This window comes from Zalophus californianus, chromosome 6 (genome assembly GCF_009762305.2).
Source record: "Zalophus californianus isolate mZalCal1 chromosome 6, mZalCal1.pri.v2, whole genome shotgun sequence".
In the NCBI taxonomy this organism is placed as follows: Eukaryota; Metazoa; Chordata; class Mammalia; order Carnivora; family Otariidae; genus Zalophus; species Zalophus californianus.
The window spans coordinates 72,272,143-72,295,587 of NC_045600.1; the positions used below are offsets into that span (position 1 = coordinate 72,272,143).

At 45.0% G+C, this 23,445-nt stretch overlaps 1 gene segment (V, D, J or C); it reads right to left on the reverse strand.

Moving 5' to 3' along the window:
• The window catches only part of LOC113908991, a 394,892-nt gene that overhangs the window by 29,135 nt on the left and 342,312 nt on the right, over nt 1–23,445 (reverse strand). Inside the window, 1 exon segment of the C gene segment in view lies at nt 15,055–15,104. Coding sequence covers nt 15,055–15,104 — 50 coding nt within the window.

Here is a 23,445-nt window from a genome sequence, read left to right on the forward strand (position 1 = left end):
TTCCTTCTTACTTACTTGCTCTTACGGTTACTGTGGTTCCTGCTCCAAAAATGTAGTTGTAGTCATCACGGCCACAGTGATGGGTGTTCCTACACAAACCTCATCAAGGCTGCCTCATGGTCTAGCTTTACCCCCGTACGCCTTTGGTAACTATCTTAACCTCTTGCTTGGGCTTTCACTTTCACACAATTTCCTCATCTGTGAAAAGGGGGATGCTAGTATCTATCCTAGGGGATTGTTAGGAAGGTGAAATGGGTTCAAGTATGAGAGGCATTTACACAGCACTTTGCATATAGCAAGCATTCAATAAGAGTTTTTAATGATCAAGATTATCTAATTCTTTTTATCTTAAAAAATACATACAATTTTAGTTTGTCACATCTCTCTGAGACCCGGGACATTCACACATACTTTAAATTATATCCAAAAGCTCTTTTGTCAACTAGTAAAAGTAGCAATAGTTAAAATTTGGGAATATTCTTTACACAGGATACCATCCCAAGAGTAGGGTCGGCAGCCTCAGAATGTTTACTGAATCACAGGATCTGTTTACTATGTTTTACATCTGTTTAAGAGATGTATGCACAAGGAATGAGAAATTGTTATGGGTGGGAACCCAAAAAATAAAAGAACTCAAAACAAATACAAACTGGTAAGAGGAATTTAGGATAATATATTGGTGACTTTTACTTATAGATACTTGTAACTTACTTGGCTTTACACTGAGTTTGGTCCCAGATCCAAAGTAAAATCTGCTAGAGCTGTGCACCCTGTTTGCTGTCATTACAAAAAGTCTGGGGCTTCCTAAAAGGGAGGCGTGCTGAATAGAGATAACCAACCAAGGTAGGTCAAGACTAACCCAACCCCACCAGCTTCTCGCTATTTGCCTAGAAAATTCAAGAACCAAAGTGAGGAATGAGCCAAGAAGACACATTCATTATCAGAGACAGGCAAGATAAGGGCAACTGATTTTCTTCAGTGGTTTTATCGATTTCTTTTCTTTAGTTTTCTGCTTGGGTTCATTCTTAAGTCTTCTGTGCTCCATACACAGAATATTTGAAACAAGGACACTGCCAGTAAGTGCTTTTTACCTTTTTCTTTTCCTAATTACAACTGAAAATTCTCCTCAGGTGGACTGGATTGTGAGAAAAATCCTTACTCTGCCTTTAGGCCCAGGGCTATCTGGAGTCTGTACTGGGATTTGCATTGTGCTTGACAACTTGACCTGAGCTGCTTTTAATGATATCCTGAATCACACCAGCTAGTTAGCTGTAGTCTGTCTGCATGTATCATCTACCAAGATCCTTGTATCCTATCTGTCAAAGTACTTACATCATATAACCAAATGTACTTTACCATCCACACTGACACTCTCCTTCCAGCCCCCACAATGAAACTGTACATTTTGGCTCTTTTTTTTTTTTTTTTCCTTTCTGCCTGCATGTTCCCTTTCACAAGGGGGAAAGAAAAGAGGCCACAGTGCTGGCTGTCATTTGCAAGTCTAGATGAAACATTATTTATGAGCAAAATATTTTGCTGACAATAAGAACACAAAGGAAACCTCAGTGCCAACAGTTAGACACCCACACAGTTTGGATTTAAACAAATTTCAACAAATGAACACAGTTAGGAGAAATAAAATGGAGGTGACTTCAGTCTAAGCCAAGTAATTATAATACTCATGCAGTTTTGGAGGGCAAGGGGCTTACTTGTTCTTACTTGTAGAAATGATAAGCAGTGTGTTACGGGAACACTTTGCTGGAAGGGCACCAGAGAGCTATAGAAATAGAGCTGCATTTAAATATCTTAAATGGGCACCTTTGTGATTAGCAACTTACATAAAAGTAAGCTAGGACAGGCTAGAAATAGAGCTGGCCAACTAGACTTGGTTTAAGATCGTTCCTGGTCAAACCGTCTTGCAGCATTTCCTCTGGTTCAAATGAAAATATTATGAGAAACAGAGACTCCCTTTATGGAATCTGTTCCTATTATTCAGCGATTCTTCTAGGTTAGGATAGCTTCTTCTCTACTCTCTTTCATCAACTCCCCTTCCAAACATAGCAAAAAGGCTTCTCTTTCTCTTTGGCCTTTGATGAATGAATACTTCTCTTTTCACGTTACCGTTTTGAGCATGTGTTCTTGGTGTCTCTCCTGTACCCTCAGCCCCAGGCCCATCAGGATCCATGTATGTACAGTACACATTTATAGATTAATAAATCAGTGCAAAGAGTATTTGACCGTGGTAGCCTACCAGGTACAACAGTCAGCTGGGTCCCAGAGCCGAAGGTCAGTTGCCAGCCTGAACCAGAAGAAACACTGTGATATGCCCAGCAACAAAAACCAGATCAAATGGGCCAGGCTGGCAGAGCACAGAGTAAAGAGTTGGCAGTTACTCTATGGGTTAGGCCTTACATCACTGTCAGCCTAGGTTTGTTGGAGTAACCATCCTGCCTACCTACAAATCATGAATAAATCCTTGTCTTTACAACCCCACTGTCTCCTAGGGAATCTTTGTTTTCCACTTTCTACTACAGAGTTCTAAGCATCAAACATATGCTTGCAATATATATGTAGAGTAAGTGCTCTCTGATTTTAGATGTTAAATCAGGGTTCACATCTTTTTATCTAAGAAGACTCATAAGGCTCGGGACAGAGACTCTTTCTCCTCCACTCTGGGCATTACTGAGTTGTGCAACCAGGGATAAATCCTTGAGTCCTCCTCAGACTGAGTCTATAGGATGGAAATGAGGTATAGAGCATTTTCTAGTTACTTTGGCTGCTAGTTTGATACTGATAAAATAATTTTATAATGATTAAATTATTGGGGAAATATCTAGTTTTCCACTTTACTTTTGGGTCATTTCTTTTCTCCTAAGGTGGTCCCTATTTTGATTTAGCTGCTAAAAGAGATAAAAAATGCAAGAAAAACGAACTTTAATATTCCCTAAAGTAGTGAGGATGGCACAAAAGGGTCATGCCCAGGAGGGATCAGAATATGGATTGTCATATTTGAGGGAACAAATGAGATCCACCTCCAGAGGGTCAGGGGATGTTGTCCCCTGAGGGCAATATCACGTTGAGTTTGTTCCCTGATGGGTCCCTGGTCTCAGCACCAAGCCTGGTGTAGAGTAGATGAACAAAAATATTTGTCAGATGAGTCCTGTGGGCTCTTCAAACTTCAGGCCAGGAGAATTAATTGTCGAAACAAGCTCAGCAAACTGGAGATTCAAGTTCTAGTTCCAGCTCAGGCACAGACAGCCTGTAGGACCATGATCGGTTTCCTCCACAGGCCTTAGTTCCATCAAAAATGGAGGCAGTCAATAGGGATGATTTTAAGGGTTCTCTCTGCTCCAGGAGGATATGTTTTACAAATTTTTGGCCCAAAGCTTTAGAACCAGGAGGTGTCCCACAGTACTTAGGAATAAACATTTAAAAAAAAAAGTGATTTTCAGACTCTGGGAGAGGCTAATCACAGTTATTTGGGTCAATGATCATTATTTATAAGGTTCCTTCTATAAGTTGACATAATCTTAGCCAAAAAGAATAGTGCCTTAGGGGCTTATTGAGGAATTAGAAGTCTCATCCACCAATGACTACAAATCCGGGGCAACGGGACCTAGCCAGTACCCCAAGTACACAGTCACACCTCGTTAGTCCCACCACATATATTCTGGGAGCAATTCCCAGGACTCCCCCACATGCCCATTTTGCACCAAGACGGCAGATCCTAGCCAGGGAGACTTTTGTCTTCCTTCTATTTGATGCTCATTCACCCTTTCTAAACATTCTTCAGATAGTGTATAATTGAGTCTAAATCAGCCCCTAATCCACAGACATTGCTTAATCCAGGGGTACACTTCTATACTTACTGGGCTTCACAGATAACTCGGTTCCTTGTCCGAAGATAAGCTTCCCTCCCTGGTTATAATTCACACTGTGTTACATATCCTGTCAAAAACACATCCAATCTTCTTGAACACATTTCTAATCCTCTACCCAAAAGTCCACATCAGATCTCTCTCACACCATAGCATGAATTGTGGCTATACTTATTGTAACTTTTTTTCTTATAAGGGGAATAAAGTACTTACACAGGGGACTGATAGAGAATAATGAGAATTCCTATTTATCAAAAAATGTTTCTATCCAAACCGATTTCTCGTTTTTGCTTAATGGCTCTGGATATTGCTGCTCAGGGAAACGTCTTCCTTTCAACTCTGTTTCTCACGGTCTCGGCTAGAAATACGTGGCACCCGGGGGTTAAAATTAAGGGCAGGTGAGACTCCAGGGAATCAAGCCTATCTGCAGTGACCACAACTTGGGTCCCGGCTCCAAAATTCAATTTCCACCAGCCATCAGTTGTCACACTAGTGACAAACACTGCTACAAAATGGCTTCCCCAGACAAGACAGCTGCTAAATGAAGACAAACTGCTTATGGGGAAACAATCTTGCTACAAAATGAGGTAACTGCATGATATGAGATATAAGCTTTTCCCTCCCTTCTCCTCTAATTTCTCTTCTTTCAAGATGCCCAGGATGATGCTTGCCAAGAGCTGTACTTCCTGGGCAGTAGGGCCAGAGCGCAGGGCCTCTGGGGTTAAGGAAGCCCGCCGGGCCCTGGCTCTAGACTCTTTAGTGACAAAAACCCACCACGTCTAGGAGTTCACCTCATGCCAAGCCCAGTCCTCAGCACTGCCGGAGTTCACATTACAGCCGATCACCACGGCTGCCCTCGCCTTTAAATCACCTGGTGCTTTGAATTCATGAGTCTCCTGGAAAACCTGTTCCAGGATCTCTGAGCTCTGAGCCTCTTGGAACTGTATCCATCACTGGCCTCTACTTGCCTCCGTTTTTAAGTCCATGAAATAGGGAGAACTCTACTGGCATCTCCTTCGGAGGAAGACTTGCCATCAGCTGGTTTTACTTACTGGAAGACTGGGAGAGTGGACAGACCCCAGGACTGAGTTATTGGTGGGGTCCTGGCGAGTTCTTTCCCCTCTACCCCTTCCAGAGCTCCTTCAAGGGTGAGGAAGATGATCAGGCACTGGGCCTTGGTCAGTTCAACCCTTTTAATGCTCTTCTGACCCAAGGAGGCCCCCACGGAAAAGAGAGCAGGTCTTCCTTTTGGAGATAATAGTATTCAGCGCACAATTCAAATTATATGCCACTTACTTGGCTTGACAAGCAGCCTTGTCCCCTTCCCAAAGATAAAAGAGTAGCCTTGTCCTTGTGCACCGTGATTCTCTCAGCATCAAAAACCTGCCAACTCAGCTTTCCTGCACACCAGGCCCTCCTGAGAAGGGAAACCTCCAATGCATTTCCTCCGGTGTTATCCACACAGACCCGTGATTTTCCTCCCGGAATGAGTGATCCCTCCCCCTCCTTATTGTCCCTTTCTACCTCCCTCTCCATCCCTGCTCCTGAGGTCACTATGGACCCAGGCCTCAAGACCCTCTGGCTCACTCCCACACCGAGCCCGGGCTCATCTCTTCTCCCACGGAACTGTACTTACAGGGCAGTACGGACAAGCCGGTTCCCCGACCGAAGCTCAAACCCTGGCCGTAGTTAGTCCCACAGTGCCTCTGGGCTCTGCAAAAACCCCCTAGAGCTCCCCTGACTTCATCTCAACACCACAAACAGCCCAGAACTCAGTACCCTGGACCCAGGACCCAGAACCTGTGTTTTTAGCTTGAGGATGAAAAAGCCAGCCTGTTTGTCCTGTCCAGTCCTGAGAACAAAGGGAGTTTGGGACACACCAAGCAAAGGTTCCAAAACTTGACCCAGCGACCCTGGTGTCCTGAAGGATGCAGCTCTGCATTAATAGGCCAGAGTTTTTTGTTTTTTGTTTTTTTGTTTTCCCGGAGAGAGACTCCAGGGTCTAGAAAGAGGCTTAAAGAGGGTCTCTCATTTCTTATTCTGCCTTGAGGCAGAGCTGCACATCAATCACCCCTGATAGGAGGGTGTCTATCTCCTTTCAAAACCCTCTAGAGAAGGTGTTCTGGCAACTACTCCTGACAGCTCACTTTCACTGTTCAAAAACCTATTAGGAAGGTTTTATCACTAACCTCACTCCCTTCTTCTTGCAGTATTAGCTGCGTCCTGTGGCCTGAGTCCTGGTGGAGCTGGAGAACACGGCCCCTCTAGCTTCTGTCTGATGCCTCCTATCCCAGACTGCGTTCTGTGACTTGATTCCACTTTCCCCTCCACCTCGTGTTTCCATATTCACTGCCCCGATTTGCCTCTATGGACTTTACTGATCTCCCATCTCCGGCTATTTACAGGTGCCATAGTTCATCATGAGCTTCATTACCTAGAGGAGCAGAAGGACAATTTGGGGACAGGTTGCTCTTTCCTGTGGGACTTCCATTCTCTTTCTATCCCTGTTCCTCCACATGGGAAGCCTGTGTCTTGGGGCACTCTGGAGGAAGTCACACTGGGGTCCGCATGGTGGGAGGTGTAAGGTTTCGGCTACTGTGAGTGCACCTCTGCTCCAAGGGCCTGTGAGCAGCCTCAGGAGCTCCGGCCATGCAGCTCCCTGCAGAAACCTCTCCCCTGCCTCTGACACTTGGATGATTTTGTATTTAAATGATCCAGGATTCTTTCTATTTCCACTTAGATACTTTCAAATCCCAGGTGAAGAATTTCATAGAACAGGTTGACACTTTCCACCCTCCCCCCATGGCAGCTCTTCTCCTGATGCATGACAGAGTCTTGACAGAAGAGCCCGAGGGGCGAAACAGAAGTTCTACTGTGGTTGGAGATGATGTTTATCATTATTATTAATAGCTAGGGCTTAATGAGCTCTTCTTATGTTTTGGGCACTATGCTAAATACTTTAGCTGTATTATTTTATCTGATCATTACAATAACTCAGCATGGTAGATTTTTTTTAATCCTTATTTTATGGTTGGGGCAAATGAGGCTCAGAGAGGTTAAGTAATTTGCCCAAGGTCACACAGCTAAACAAAGTAGTGGAGCCAAGACTTGAATTTCGGTTTTTCTATCTCTAAAGCTCATGCTATATTGCTTAATCCATAAATACCCAGGTTCCAAATGTGCCCAGGGAACACATGGCCTCTCAGAGATGCTGCAGAAGTAGACTCAGTGCTGGGTGTCATGTTCTACAGAAGAAATTTTACTCCCAAATGAGATGCCCAAAGTTCTAACGGTTCTTTTGAGAGATTTAAATTGCAGTGGTGGGTGGTGGTGGTCAAAGTTAGATGTAAAAAATACTTCCTGGCAGCAAGGCTTGCTAAATTTCAGAATTGATTACAGAGAGGCACCGAGGAATTCCTGCCCTAGAGCATCAGAAGGAGCCAGAGCATATCCCAAATGGCCAGGGTGCATGCAGGGAAGCCTAGTTAGGGGTGGTATAGCACTGGGTTCCCTCCGGAGACCCTTCCTGACATTCTCATTGGCTCAATGATTGTTTATACCTCTATTTCTTTGAAAATGTTGTATATGCTCCTGAGAGCCCCTCACCATGAGCCACAGTACGAGACTGTGTGTGCGTGCATATGTGTGTGTGTGTGTGTGTGTGTGTGTGTGTGTGTGTGTGTGTGCATGCATGCGCATCTCATTTTAAAGCAGAGAAGGGAACCGACTCTCTTTGGCTTGGGGAAAGAACATTAATAAAGAGCCCAAGCAGATGCACAGGATTAAAGTATTTTTCAAACTAATGATTTGATTGATTGCCCCTGAAGGCCCCGCCAAAGAAGAACACAACTTACTTGGCTTCACAGTGAGCGTGGTCCCGTCCCCAAAGGTTAATTTGCCTGTATTGGTGTTACACAGTGCTTAGTGCTATTGCAGTAACCTTGACTGGGGCCCTTAGGAAGACAGGTGGAGGTGGAGGAGGTAAGCAGGAAAACAGAACCTGAAATGACTGCCCATGGCCAAAACAATCTCTTTGTAATTAGGTTAGAACGTGGGATGAATACTAATAACTAGCAACTTCCCAGCCCGGTTGTACTTGCCATAATTTTCCTTGAAAGAATGGGCCTTGGCAGGAGCACCTCCTGGGAAATTCATTCAACGCAGCTACTGCAGGTCTCCTGGGATCCCATCTTGTTTGTTATTCCTGCGGGCCTTTTGTCTATTTTCATCCAATTCCAGCCTTTTTCCTGCTTACTTTTCCTGGACCTTCCTCCTCGTGGAGGCTCACACATTTTCTCAGGGAGAGATTCCATGGATAGTAAAAGCCAAGCACAATGCCCTAGGGAACTATGCATTAATAACCTTGTTTTCCAACTGGTATCACGAACCACCCAACACAAACCAAGCAAAGAAAACACCACCTGTGTTTTGACAGCTTCTGCATGATGGAGGACAGGCTTGTTGGGAAGAATAATAAGCCAGAAAGAAGAACTTACTTGGTGTGACCATGAGTTTGGTGCCCTTCCCGAACGTGAGTCCGTAACTCCCACCCGCAGAGTATGCACAGAGTTCCCTTTCTTTGCAAAAACCCCGTAGATGCTGAGAAAAATCAAAGCACTAACAGCACAGGAGCAGTGCTGACAAAAGCTCAGACCGTAATGATAATCAGATGACAGACAGAAGAGCCTGTGACAGAGGCTGGCCATGGGGTGGACCATCCCTAGAGACCTGGCTGGATTTCAGAGGCCATCTTGTCCATTCTCCTGTCTCCAGCCAAGGTGTTCTCTGACCAAAGACCCATCCAGTCTTTGAGAGCTCCTGGGAAGGTGGCTCTCCTTTGCCAACAGCCTTTGCATTCAAGCAACTGTGCCTTATCTAACTGAAATCTGCAAGTGGCAGTCTGAGTACTTTGTGTCTCCAGCCTCCTTCCTTGAAGACCCAAGACTTCATGTCAACAAACTCCAAATAGAAACTCATCATGGGGCGCCTGGGTGGCTCAGTTGGTTAAGCATCTGCCTTCGGCTCAGGTCATGAGCCCAGGGTCCTGGGTTCGAACCCCACATCGGGCTCCCCGCTCCGCGGGAAGCCTGCTTCTCCCTCTCCCACTCCCCCTGCTTGTGTTCCCTTTCTCGCTGTGTCTCTCTCTGTCAAATAAATAAATAAAATCTTTAAAAAAAAAAAAAGAAATTCATCATAACATACTACACCAGTCCCAGTGGTCGTTTCTGGGGGGAGGGGGAGAAAATTCATATAGAAGGAAGTGGGTCAAGGTGAGTATTAGCTTTATCTGTAATTTGAATTGGTTTTACAATGAGAAATTTTCATGCATTTCTTAGACAAATTAAAATTAATCACAACATTAAATATTTTAAATGCCTCCTGGATCTCAGACGAGCCTCCCTGTGCGCCTCAGGCCAAGGAGTCTCTAGTTTTCTGTCCCAAGGTTTTGGTCTCCTGGGACCAGAGGAGGGAACTGGGCCAAACTCTGTGGTCAGAGTAAGCTGGAGGCGCCGAGGCCAGACTGAGATACTTGTGTTTGCTTCTGATTGTCTGGCGGGCTTTTGAATCATGCCAGTGTAACCTGTTTATCTTCCTGCTCAGAACTCACTTCCCAGCTCTTAATAGATAGACCTTTTCTGGGGGCGGGGGGGGGGGGGCGGCGCAAAAGCATTCCTAGGAACATTGGAAAAAATCATTAAGGGAAGAAGCCGCGCTGATCAAAATTAGGGATGGCCAGGGACACTTACTTGGAATCACAGAAAGTCTTGTGCCCTTTCCAAAGACAGGCGGGCTGTTTCCTGAATTCCCACAGCGATTGCCTCCATAACAAAAACTCTGAATGCCTGGCCCAGGTTGTTCTGGATGTTTCCTCTTGTTAATCTTTTTCCTAGATCAAAATCTTCCCACTTAACGATAGTTTTTGTTTTCCCTTAGCATGTCTTTGGGTCCTTCTCCCTGATCCTCTACAAAATGTGGTATCATGAAGATGTCTCTGGCTTTGACCGGCTACAAGAGCTTCCATACATGGAGCCGTGGCCCCACAAGAATGCATTTCTGAAACCTGCAAACTTCCAGTTTATTGTTAGGCCTGTGAAAAATGTTCCAAAGGAAACCCCTGTCTCTGGCCTCATGATGAACTCTTTGCTGTGCTAGAAATAAAAAGGATTTGGAAAATGGCACAGAGCGAGAAGCCTCAACACAAGCTGTTGCTCTTGGCCGACACACCATCTTTGTTGCCTCTGGCATTTAAGTAGGTCTTTAAAAAAGTTATCTCCCACCCCTCCCTGGAACAGGGGAAATGAGAAGGCATGGAGCATCAAGAGCCAGGAATCTTAGCAGAGGCGAAACAGGAAAAAGTGGGTCTTTAATGAAGAGTGGAAGGAGAGGGTGATAGGTAGGCTGCAGTTACTTCCAAAACCACTTTGGTTGGAGCCAGAAATCACACTGGATTTAACAATGTGTTCAAACAAAGTCCACTGGGGACAAGCCCTGGGGCGGGGAGAGACTTGAAGATAGACTCTGGGCAAAGGGTCATGATTTTGTACTCTTGATAATATATAAACAATGAAAAAGATAATTGGTATGTAAGCAGCAGAACCCTGGCAGCAACTTCCCTAGCTCTGGAGGGGAAAGAATTGGTATTTGGCTAAGCTGTGGAAAGGCCAAGGACCTGGCCTCCGTGAGAGCGGAAGGGCCCAGGATCTAGAAGCTGCCCACACGTCTTTGAGCCTACGAAACTGTTCACGCCCAACACCAAAGCCACTTTGAACTCAGTGGGAGTTAATACCAGAAAATCACAAGAACAGTACTTACTGGGGAGAACATTAAGTTGAGTCCCCTTTCCAAAGCTGATTTTTTCAGTTTGTTCACACTGTGATTGGGGCCCCAACAAAAACTCTTGGTGATTTTTTCAGGAAAGTTACACATCCCTTAATGGATATTTCATCTTCCTGGGACTTAACAGATCCCCATGCTGTCTCCTTCTACTATAATAAACAGGCCTCATTATCTCTTCAGCCATCTTTCTCTGTGTCTCCTGGTTATTTTGCTTGAATTTTATGTTACTTATTGCAAATGTGCAGAGGGGAAATTGGATGACCTCATTTAACACAGAGGGCAAATTATAAAAGCAACAATTCAGCAGACTCCTTTGCGATATCCAACACAATTCTATTACGGAAGTCAAAAACTGGCTGGCCAACCACCATTGGGCTAGAAATTCACCCTTCAGAGCCCAAAGAAAGATGGGGGTAAGGGCCACGTCAGCCACACATCTGAGACAGAGCTGCATTACAGAGCCCTCTCACCTCACCCTTGGCTCTGTTAGAGTGGCCTTATCGCCAGACCCTGAAGATGCCTCATCCTAGGACAAGCACATGGTTTGCTGCACTCATGATAGACCTGAGCCAGCCAGGGACAGTGGGGATCATTCATTTTGGCCCAGAGGGATCCTAGTCTTTCGGGAAATGTCCTCCTTTCACAGTACGTGGACACAGTCTCTTACCACGAAGAGATGGACACCTGATACCATCACCACCAGCCCTGATGGGCTCCTTGTTTGACTCATAAAGAACCAAGCCCTACTGTCTCCTCCTCATTGTCTATCTGACCCTCAGATGCTGTTTACTGCAGTCATTTAAAAAAAGATTAATGTGGGTTGGTCATGCTCACTGGATTTAAGCAAACTTATGGAGTGATCTTGCTTGTTTCCTGGTCTTTTGGTGTTTCCCACAGCTAAACCATTCCGAAATAGGCTATCTTACTTTAAAGCTCCTTGGGTTGGTCACTTCATAGTCTCAGTTGTAGGGTTTAATAACTCAGTCAGCCAACTTGCCAACACATGACTCTTAAAATTCACTTTTTCACTGACATTTGGATGGGCCGCATTGTCCCCAAAATGGCACTGTGGAGGAACTGACACCTCAGGTGCAGCCCCAGGAATGCCGGCCTCCTGAATTCCTTATTTCCCTCCTTCCCAGTGCGGCATGTTTAAAATGTTTTTACTCCCTATGGAGGAACTGATCATTAAACAAAAACCTTGTCATCACACCTGCCATTTTATTTTACTCTGAATTTCCTCTCAGGTGTTTATAAAGCCATCTGGGATTGTCAATTCATCTCTGAATGGTTTTTATCCCCCATTGCATTTGAATAGGAAAGCTATGTTTTTAGTGAAATCTGACATGTATGGGACTAGATGTGGGCATTTGTCTAAGCGGGAAAATGTGTGGGTTTTGGATTGGATCTATTAGAATAAATACATATGCAGGCGTGAGAGACAAAGAAGGTAACTTGTACATATTAGTGGCATTTAGAATGAGATAGATTCTCATTTTTAACAGAACGAAAGACAAGTTTGGTGGGCAAAATCACAGTAAACACACAAATCATTGCTGAATATAGTTTGATACTGTGGCTGTAAATAACTGGTGGCCCCAATATCTCTTCAGAAGGAGAGCTAAGCTACCACATTAAAGGCAATTTGGGGTGGTCTCGTTTTGCATCTATTTATCATTATTGCTCTATTCCCAACAATCATGAATGTTTCATGCATTTGCAAAAGTCAGTTTTCAAACGGTACATTTGCCTACATATTAAATTAAATCTTCACTAACTTCACAGGATTTATTGGTTTGGTCAAATATAAACAGAACGTGGCCACTTACTGGGCTTTACCACCAGCTGGGTTCCCGTTCCAAAGAAGATTCTGGCATTGTTATTGCCACAGCACTTCCTGCCTTTACTGAAACCCCTAGTAAAACCCCGCCAAACATGGCATGGTGGTGAGAGGGCAGTTGGACTCCTTGTGCTTTCTTTTTTTTCCTATGTCTCTGGAAATTGGTCTTTGAGGATTGGAAGAAAAAAAAAATGGTTCTGCTACATAAAGCAATATATTTTTATTTTAAAAGACCAAACTTATGAGATTTTCAGATCTTTTTGCATTTCTAGGCCTAAATCTGCCAGAGCTGAATCAAATAATTTGTTAATTCTTGTTCTCACATGGCTGAGCTCAGCCTTAGACACACAGGTCTGAAGGGATGATGCAATCTTATTCCACGGGGATGGTTCCCAGCAACAGAGCCATCTGAACTCACATCCAGACTCCCCCCAAACTTCATGGTCCTGTCCCCTACTCACTGGCCAAGTTATTTTAAAGCTTTCTTACTGCAATAGTGTCTATGTGGTAGCCAAAGAAAATATTTCACCAGGGAAGAGTGATAAAAGGTGAACAGTCCTATAGTTTCCCAACGAAGTTCCACCATGGACTCATGATATTTTAGACAGACAAGGGCAGAGTGTTATGACACACCATCTCCTACACTTTTAGAAAGCCCAGTTCTGAAATAAATGGAAGAAGTGAACCTATTTTGTTATAAGGAAGGTCATATCCTAGAGGCAAGGATAAGAGCACATGGGAGTGCCTTTATCACAACGCTGAGCATTGGCTGGATGGTAATATATGTCAGGTATTGAAGAAAAGAGAGAAGGTGAGCATCTAAGACAGCTGTATCAGGTCTTGGTGAAAAGTAGAGCCTGAGTGACAGAATTGTAAACCTGGGGAGAGAGGGAGACCTGATTTTATCTCCAACATGACTGTGACTTGCTTATTTTTCAGATTTTTTAAAAAGATTTTTATTTATTTATTTGACAGAGAGAGAGAGACAGTGAGAGCAGGAACACAAGCAGGGGGAGTGGGAAAGGGAGAAGCAGGCTTCCCGCCGAGCGGGGAGCCCGATGCGGGGCTCGATCCCAGGACCCTGGGATCATGACCTGAGCCGAAGGCAGTCGCTTAACCAACTGAGCCACCCAGGCGCCCCTATTCTTCAGATTTGAAGAGAAAGAATTCAAAACTGATGTTTTGACCTCTCAGCCTGGAAGCAATGGGTGTCCAGAACAGACCCAAAGGACTAATTCTAGAGAAAATGAAAGGGTAATGCAAATGTGGGAAATATGGGGAAGGTGTTACAAGGGTCCCTGTTTTAAAATCGAACTAACCTACCCTAAGCCTCCTCCTTGGGTCAGTTCTGCCTGACTTCTCAGCAATCTCCCCAACTGTAGCTCTGGAGTCTCTTTTAGAAGAAAAAGAAAAAAGAAGATGTGGCTGGTAGAAGAGCTGACACACCATTGTACAGACAGGTTAGCAGAGGCTGTATCTACCCAGGTACAGGTGTGACCCAAGCTGACATGTGGCCTGGAAATGGGGTTCACAGAGCAGAGAGCCTGCAGCTTCCACATGGGACCAACATTACCACAGTAGTTGTCCCTCCCGGGATTTATCTCAGCATTCGTACCATTTCCCTCTCTCTGCTGTATCATGGGAGGAAAGGGGTGACCGTGGGGGTACTAGGTCAACCCTCAGCCCTCCTTTTCATCAGAGTGGCTGTTACTTTGCTTGCCCTGGACACAGAACCCCATTACTCACGTACTTGGCTTCACGGAAAGCATGGTTCCGGTCCCCAAGATGAGCTTGTTTGTAGCACCCCTGTAGTTCACACAGCCTTTCAGAGCCTTACAAGAATCCGCAGGAAGGGGCATGGTGGGATGGGGTGAGGATGGGCTTAGTCTCTCAGGCTCAGCACACCTCAGACCCACCACAGCAAAGGCTGACTTGCCAGCCATCCCTTGGGCCTCCATATTCCCTTGACCTGCCCTGATACTGCCTTTTAAGTTATATCCTTGTGGGACTTGCACTAAGGCTGGACCCTGAGGTGATGCACCAGCAAGTGACTGGAAGCTTTGTGGGCATCTGCTTCCCACATGAAACAGCGGCCAGAGGCCAGGACTGGGGACGGCCGCAGGGACACTACTTTTCACCCACTGGTCTTTGACTGTGGACCATTCTCTTTTCTCTGAATTTACTCTTCCAGTGGAATCAGGCTGGTTCTATCCTTGGGAAAGCATTCTAACTGTATCAGAGGGAATCAGATACTCCCTAACAACCCAGCTCTGCTCTTTTGGAGGGCTAGTTAAATATTATTCATTCTGGAAGCAATTAGACCAAACAAGAGAGTTGGTGGCTGACATTGCCTCTCACTGGGAGTGCAAACTCCATCTGGGTTGAGTGCATTGTCTCCAGCAAGCTGGATTGTTCTTAAAAATATAATTTGCATGCTATGCTTCGTGTATTATTCAACTCGTGTCTCCTCTCCCTTACAGGCGCATCTCTGAGACTTACCTGGCTTTATAATTAGCTTGGTCCCAGAGCCCCAGATCAACCGATAGTTGCTATCCACACAGACACAAAAACCTTAACAAAAACCTTCACTGTCCTTCCAGGGAGCCTATTAGAGATAAATCCCAGATAAAAAGTCCAGAGCAAAGCACATAAAACAATGCAGGAATATTGACTACTGAAGATTATTTGCCCATTTAATTATATTTGATTCCCTTGCCCATTACAGATTCCACACACAGATGATGAAATTGAATGACTAAACATCCAAAGTCAATCTAGGTCTCTCTGCATATAAGAGGAGCATAATTCGTAAAGTTTTCAGATTGGCGAGGTTGAACTTGCTTCACCTTCCCTGATGTTTTAAATAAAAATGCTAAAGAGAGAAACAGATCATTTGTTTGGAGTCGTAATGCATCTGATTCTCTAGTGTCTTATTTTCACTGCTGGTAAGATTCTAGTCAGAACCATGGTATTCACATATAGATTAAGCTGATTTGGTTTACAGAGAGTTCTACCTGTGAGACACGGAGTCCCGAGACCAGGGGACCAGGCAGGCAGAGGCGTGGACAGCCCTACCGAGGGCCCTGTCCAGTGTGGCCTGCAGTACCCTGAGGATGGACCAAAGCAAGCTGGCTGTTTACAGAAAAACATCTTTTCAAAATCGCTGCTTGGTTTCCGGCACTTACTTGGAAACACTTGTAATCTGGTTCCAGCCCCAAAGAAGAGTCTGTTGTTGGTAGACACTGTGATACCGAGGTCTACAAAAACCCCCCTGGTGCCCAGTAAGCACCGAATAACCGGCTCCAAATAACTACCAACTGCAAACATTTGGAGATACATTTAAGACACCAATGTGGTGACACTGTCCATTTTCGTTTTGGTTAAATTTCATCCCCTGCACATTCCTATGGCCTGTGCTTATTGTTTTCAATTCACAAAGATGACAGCTCAAAATAATTCACCCTAAGAAAACAGGGAATCTCAAGCTCTCATCTCAGTTCTGATCTTTTGGGGTTTGATTTAAATTATTTAACTTGTCTGTGCCTTGGCTTTTGCGTCTGTGAAATATGTCTGATGATGTGTGACCCTGTGTATCTTATTAGAGAGCATCGGGGAGATAGAAGGGTGGGTGGGAGTGCAGTGGGTCACACCAGGAAAACGCATTTTGAATAATCCGGGGGAAATGAGCTTGTTCAAGCCAAGACATTTACGAACACGAGCAAGAGGGACTATGTTAGCTGAAATTTATTGTCAAAATCACTAACAAAAAGATTTCTCAGTGAAAACTGAAGGAGAATATATCTGTCTCGTGTGTTCTTCCACAAGGAAGTTGGCAAACACGACCACTTAATCTGCCAGAAGGGAGAGGCTTGGAAAAGGTCAACTGAGTGCTGCAGCCTCACTGCCCGGGGTGGGGGTGGGGAGATAAGAAAGAAATGCCAGTCCCTCCCCCACGGCAGTGAACGCACATCGATTAGCTTCCGATGACATGCTAATTTCCCTTGGCTGTCAGCGGCCGCATTAAATGAAATCGGCGAAAGTTATTTTTTTAAAACTGAATGTGACCCTCTTAACGGTCAATGGCGGTGTAGCTAGATCCAGAAACTACGCTCAGTAACTCCCTGAGAAATGGGGGAATGAAACAGAACTCCTCGATAGGATTCGCAGACATCCTAGTGCACAGAGATGAAAAAAGACACTTACGTGGTGTGACAATCACTTGAGTGCCGGACCCAAAATGCAGCACATTCCCCAAGCCTGTCCACAGTGGCTGACTCGACTACAAAAAGCCTGCCACCTCTTCGGAGACACGGGTCTCAGAGCCCAAGGTGGAAGCTACTGCTTCCAGAGAGGAGAGGATTCAGACTCAGGTCTCCTGAAAACCATGCTGTTCCTTCCTCCACGCAGACCTTCCTCCAGAGGCTCTTCCTCATCCGGGGGGGCCCCCAGCTCCCGCCTTCGTGTAGCCCATGGCGGCAGCCTCCACCTCGGTGGGGACTCTGCTGGGGCCCGCCCTCAGGGAGGATTCCCTCAGGTGCCTGAGCAACCTGAGGATCACTCAAGGCGCCAAGAAACTCCTCAGAAATACAACGGACAGACTCAAGAGGCAGGCGGAGGCAGCGTGTGGTGGGGTTGGTGCCGGGGTGGGGCAGGGCAGCCAGGAATCCAAGGAGAGAGAAAGGAGTTAGAGGTGGAAGGAACAGACCTGGAGTGATAGGGTCTGAAGAGACAAGTAAAAAGGGGTAGATACCCACCAACAGCTGATGTCAAAATCTGTCATGCGCTGCTTTGTGGGAACATGCGAGTTCTAGGGGAAAGAAATGTTCCTGGCTCTGTCGGTTGCCCTGACCTATTTAGTGCTGTTCTTACCTCCTGTAACATCTCTCACGTACAGCTGAGAAGGCCCGCACTACAAACGAAGATCAGCCCCTTTCTTATTCCTGTATCACAGAGCAATCTGACCAAATGTTCTACACGAGGGGTCAGGAATAGCAGCCACAAAAAGATACTCAGAATCTGCTTCTTGGAATGCCTGGGTGGCTCAGTTGGTTAAGCATCTGCCTTCTGCTCAGGTCATGATCCCACGGTCCTGGGATCGAGTCCCGCATCGGGCTCCCGGCTCAGCAGGGAGCCTGCTTCTCCCCCTGCTTGTGTTCTCTCTCTCTCTGACAAATAAATGAATAAAATCTTTAAAGGAAAAAAAAAAAGAATCTGCTTCTCTCTAATTAGGCTGTCAATCTGTTTAGCTAATAAGTCCTATGAAGTGTCTTAATCTCTTCCAAGGAAAGGAGTCATATAAATGCAAAATAGCAGCAGCAATAAGTCAAATGGCTTGCTGGGTATCTCTTCTTTGTGTGAATAGAAGGAAACTTTCTGTGTGGAGAGGAGACAGACTGGGGGGAAAAACACAACAGCATTTGTTTTTATTAGGCTGAGTCCATACAGCACAAAGTAAAACAGATCTGGCAATTATTTAGGTAATGTGACAGTCAATTCAGGCAATTTTGAGCACAAAGAATGTTTCTCAAGGAAGTGCCTAAATCTCTGGATCAGCTACTGACATTAATCAAATTAACTGGACAATTGTGCTGTTTAGACGCAAACTAATAAATGTGCCTTGGAAATGGTCCTTCTGAAAGGGTTGCATTTTATAAACTGAACCTTAAAACTGGTCCGGTGTTTATACCTCGCCTTCGTTTTGGCACCACAATTGACATTTCCCATTTTTGTTCTTACAAAACATGCCTTACAGTGAGAGCCAAGAAAGTAAGGGTGACCTTCTCCCTGGAGAGTCTTATCAGGTTAACACACGGAAGCTCATTTAGAAATTCATTAGGTGTCTGGGATGTGAGAGCTGGTCATTCTAGATTAAGGGCTTTCTCTCAAGTGGTAAAGGACTTACGGGGAATAACGGTGAGTCTTGTTCCAGTCCCAAAGACGAGCGTGTTTGTCCCAGAAATAGGCACAGTGTTTCTGCCCAGTACAAAAACACTGTACTCTGCTAAATTTCCTCCTTCTTCTTCCTCTATAAAGCTCACCAGGGAGTGGTATGCTATACACACTGTGACTTCTACTTGGTGACAGACAGCCTTTTAAAAACCATCCTAATGGAAAATGCAGTTTTCCATGTTTCTTGACCAAAAAAATCCAAGTCACCAATGGTTTCTCTTCTGTCCTCCCCCATATATTTTTTATTTTTTTTCAAACAAGAGCTTGCCATTTCTATGCTTGAAAGACAGTTTTCTCCCTGAACGACAGTTCTTAGAGAATTCTAGTGGCCACAGGGGTGGTTTCTTCTCTAGTAAACTATTAGGAAAATCACTTTTAGTTTTTGAATCTCTCACATTGGATGTTTTTATTTCTCCAAGGTCAGCCAGACTTATATTCTCTCAGTCTTAGCCTAGAATTTCCAGACCCAGCTCACCTCCGGTGTTGCCTTCTTTTCTGCCTCTAGCTGAAACTGAATGGGTTAGGGAAGACCCTATTAGCCGGGCTTTACACACCATCCTACTAAGTCGTACAAAACGAAAATAGAACCGAACGGTAAGAGTCCTCGGTTAGAAGCTGAGAAAGCGGAGAAGATTTGCCAAAACATGAAAGTAGTGGGCAACTGTGCCTCAATAGGGAACATTCAGACCCACCTGGTTTTACCCGTAGAGTTGTCCCCTGCCCAAAGATGAGTTTTCCTGTGTTGCCAGAGCCACACTCTAGTGCTGCCCTTTACAAAAACTTTCAAAGGATATAATTTTTCCCTTTTCCTTCCCCCCAGCAACCTGGTAATAATAACTGATATTTGTTGAACACTTACTATGTACCAGCCACTAGGCAAAGCCCTTTATAGGTGTTAACTCTTTTAATCTCATAACAATTCAGTGAGTTAAGTAGTATTATTATCCCCATTTTACAGATGAGAAAAACGAGGCATAAAGAGATTAGGTAACCTGCCCCAGGTCACACATCCAGTAAATGGCAGAGTTTGGTTTGCCCAGGCAGTTCGATTCTAAAATTCATGTTCTTAAGCTCTCTGCTATTAGCCACTTTTTCTATTTGGGGTTCTCCTTTGAAGTGTGTATGCCAGTAGCATTGACAAAACAGTTAGCTCGCTGACCCTAATAAATGTACCCCGAGTGGGTTCTCCTGAAAGGCTTACATTCCATAAACTGAACATTAAAACTGATTCAGTATTTACACCCAGTCTCTTCATGTTGGCACCGCAATTGACATTTCCCATTTTTTCTTGAAACGCAGGTCGTACATTTAGAGCTGCAAAGGTAAGGTGACCTTCTCCCTGGAGAGTCTTATCAGGTTAACACACAGAAGCTCATTTAGAAATTCATTAACACCTATATCAAAGATGCCTTTCCCGAAGCCCCTTGGCTCCACTGTAAACTCCTCTTCTCCCTGAGCTTTGCTAAGCCTAGAACCGCCCTGGGAGCTAGCTCCAGCCAAAGCCACAGCAAACGCGGCTGGGAACATAGCCTAGTTGGGTGAGGCACAATTCCAAACAGGGTAGGTAGTCTCTGAGATGCTCCTGAAGATTCTCGGAGAGAAGAACTTCTCGGGGGAGGCCAGAATTAGGATGAAACCAACTCCTCTCCTATTACTTCTAGCAAATCCACTAGAAGCCTCTAAGCCAAAGAGGACTGAGAGATGCAGCCATTCTACGGCAAGTCTGAGTCACTCTGGATTGCCCATGGTGGGGAGGTGCTCTCCAGGGTGGCCACAGGGATGGCCCTGAGTTCTGGGAGTTCCCAGCAGTGCTTGACTTATCTTTGGCTGGGGGGTGGGGGGCGGGGGGGGGAGACAGTATTTACAATGGCCCATATGAGGTTGGCACCGTGTGGACAGAGGAGGCCAGGACATACGATGCATATTCCCACCTTCTCCAACTTTCAATGCTCCCTAGTGGCCCTTTTTTGGGAATGGGCCCTCCTGTTTGCTCTATGAGGAAACAATCAAATACTCCAACTGCCTCCCTACCATACATTTCTGGATCCCGCTATCTAGTTATTTTGATTGAAGGGTAAGCAAGGGCTCAGCTTGGGTGGACCAGAGAAAAACACTACCCGCGAGTGCACATTTTAAACATTAGGGCAAAACAGGGAGACAGTTTCTGAGATATTTCAAACTGCATAGACAGGTTTGAGAGAGTTAATTTGAAGACTCACTTGGATTTACTGCCAGACTCGTTCCCAATCCCCAAATCAGCTTGCAGTTGTTGCCAATATTACACAGTCATAGGAAGCTTTGCAGAAACCGACCAGGCCAATGTGTATCAGGAAATCCCTTTCAATCCCCAAATCCAGCTAGTGTGCTCCTCCAGCTGGGACCCTGGCCAAAGAGGCAGTGGAGGAGACTGTTTATTACTGTGGTCAATTCGTAGCATGGTCGGGGTGGAAAGGCTCTTCTCAGATGAAAGAGTTCATCCCTCCACCTTCAGCCCGAGCTACCCCCTGACCAGCAAGGAGTCATGCAACCCTAGCAAATCCACTGGAGAAGGATTCTCCCACTCCAGTGCTCACCCATCCCTGCATTCAATACAGTCAGAACTTTCTGACCCAATGGTTAAGACAGAAAGGCAAGGAATCTGCCACGCTCCAGCCCGTTTATTCCTGTGCCAGGCGACCACACACGTGCCCATGTTCACATGTGCGTACGGCATGTGTATACCCTGGATCACCATTAGGATTCAGACTCAGAATTAACATAAAAAATAAAACTGGGTGGAGAAAACAGCCCCCAAATGAAGCTCAGCGCTATAGCTTCCTTTAGAAATTAGAGCATTCATTACAGATTCAGCAGAGATACTCACGGGGTTTGACCATTAACCTTGTTCCCCCTCCAAATGTGAGCTTGTTGCCTGCGTTATTATTCACACAGTGATCTTCAGCTCAGCAAAAACCTCCTAGAAACTGTACTAAGTTTTCCCTAAAGATCTTCTGGAAGGAGCGATACCATGAGCACAGAGAATATTAAGTAATTGTCACAGTAATAACCTGGCACAGACTCCTAGCACCAGCTTGGATTTCAGGACTGTTTCCACATTGGATAAATGAAGGGTATTCTTTCTAAATATTCTAAAGAGGGAGTTTTTCCTGCCCAAGCCCAGAATGCTGGCTGCCAGAATCCTAGCAGATCCTCTGGTGTTTTAGATAATAATTCTCCAGGGATTCTGAAGATTGTATTCCTAATTTGGACAAAGTAGGAATGGTTCATTGTCCATGGCACCAAGCCCAAGCAGTCGGAGATACTGTCATCACCATGGGAGAGACAGGGCTGCTGCCAGAGCCCACCTGGCAGGAGCGGTCAGCATGTTGGTCCACCCCTCAGGGTGCTGGAGCCAGACACCTCTGACTGAAGTCCAGCTTGTGGAACATCAAGGAGATTCCCACCTTCATTCCAAAGAACTAGAGACAGTCACAGGCACTGGCCAGCCCTGAATTCACTGACTCCAACTCCAGACCTTTTCACTCCCTGCTTAGGTGGTCATTAGGAAAAGGACACTTTTCCTCTTTGTCTTGGGGTAGACTTTTCCATTCTTTCCATCCCTTTCCCCAGGTAACACATCTCCAGCACTAACCTGAAATCTTTCTCTTACGGGTAGCTTCTCATATTCTGTCTAGATCATCCTTTGGGATCTCTCTTAATTTTGAGGGTAACTTGAAGGAGAATCTGAGAAGGAAGCTCCATGGGCACCACTGCTGAGGTAACAGCATGGTGTCCTCTCTTTTCCTCCCCTTGGGCTGCCTGGAGGACCAGGGGTTTACCAAGCAACAATCAGGAATGGGCCATTCCTGAGGGAAATACGGCAGTCCATACATTTCCTCCTTGGATTTAGTCAGTGTTGTTCCTTCTCCAGAGAATAGCTTCCTGTGGACGGATCCCTCCCTCCCACATCCATTACAAAAGGATCTCCTTTCTTCCTACTTTGCTATTTGCTTGCTGGATCTCTTACCCAAGTCTCTTTAATTTTAAGAAAGGGATATAATTTCTCAAACTGTCCCTATGAAATTAAGTCTGGTGTCACCTATGCTGGGCGTCCTGGCTAAGACATCGTGAAACTCAATTTGTTGCATGTGTGCAAAGTCTGTTTATCGTGGTGGGTCCATGATGACTGGTTTATGGACACGAAGTATAGGTGGGGCTTGTGTAAACATTCAGGGGAAGTAGGTGTCCCGTTTGTCTAGAGCAGAGCATTTGTGGAAGGGAACAGCTGGGAATAAATTTAGAGAATGGAAATGGCCCAGGTTTTAGAGAGTCTTAAGTGACAGAGCCTGTCACTTAAGACTCTCTAAAACCTGGGCCATTTGGTTTTAGACAATAATGGTTTGGACATAATGGTTTCTCACAATATGAATGCCCACATGAAATGTTAAGTTGGACAAGGGGGAGGGGCCAAAAGAAGGGTAGGAAAAGCAAGTGAAAAGTGTGGAATGAGATTATACACAAACAATGAATCATGGGACACTGCATCAAAAACTAATGATGTAATGTATGGGGATTAACATAATATAATAATAAAAAAAATTCAAAAAAAAGAGAAGAGAATAAGGAACAAAGAATTCCTACTGTGTTTAGAGGGGTCTCTCAGGCTCTTTAGCTAATAAACATTTTCCTAATGATTAATACAATTCTAATGAAAATGGTGGTAAGTACATGATAGTGAGCCTTGGAACTCTCCTTTACCCCTCCTGTCTCAGGTAGAGAGACCCAGAATTTCCACTTCGGGTAGCAGTAATGCTTGCTTCTATAGTCTATAATGACTATTTCCCTTATTTTACGTTTTCTTGACCCTCCAATACCAACAACTTCAAAAATAAAGCCTTGTCTGTAATACTCACTTGGTAAAACCTTCAGCCTAGTGCCTTCTCCAAAGATGTATTTGTAGCC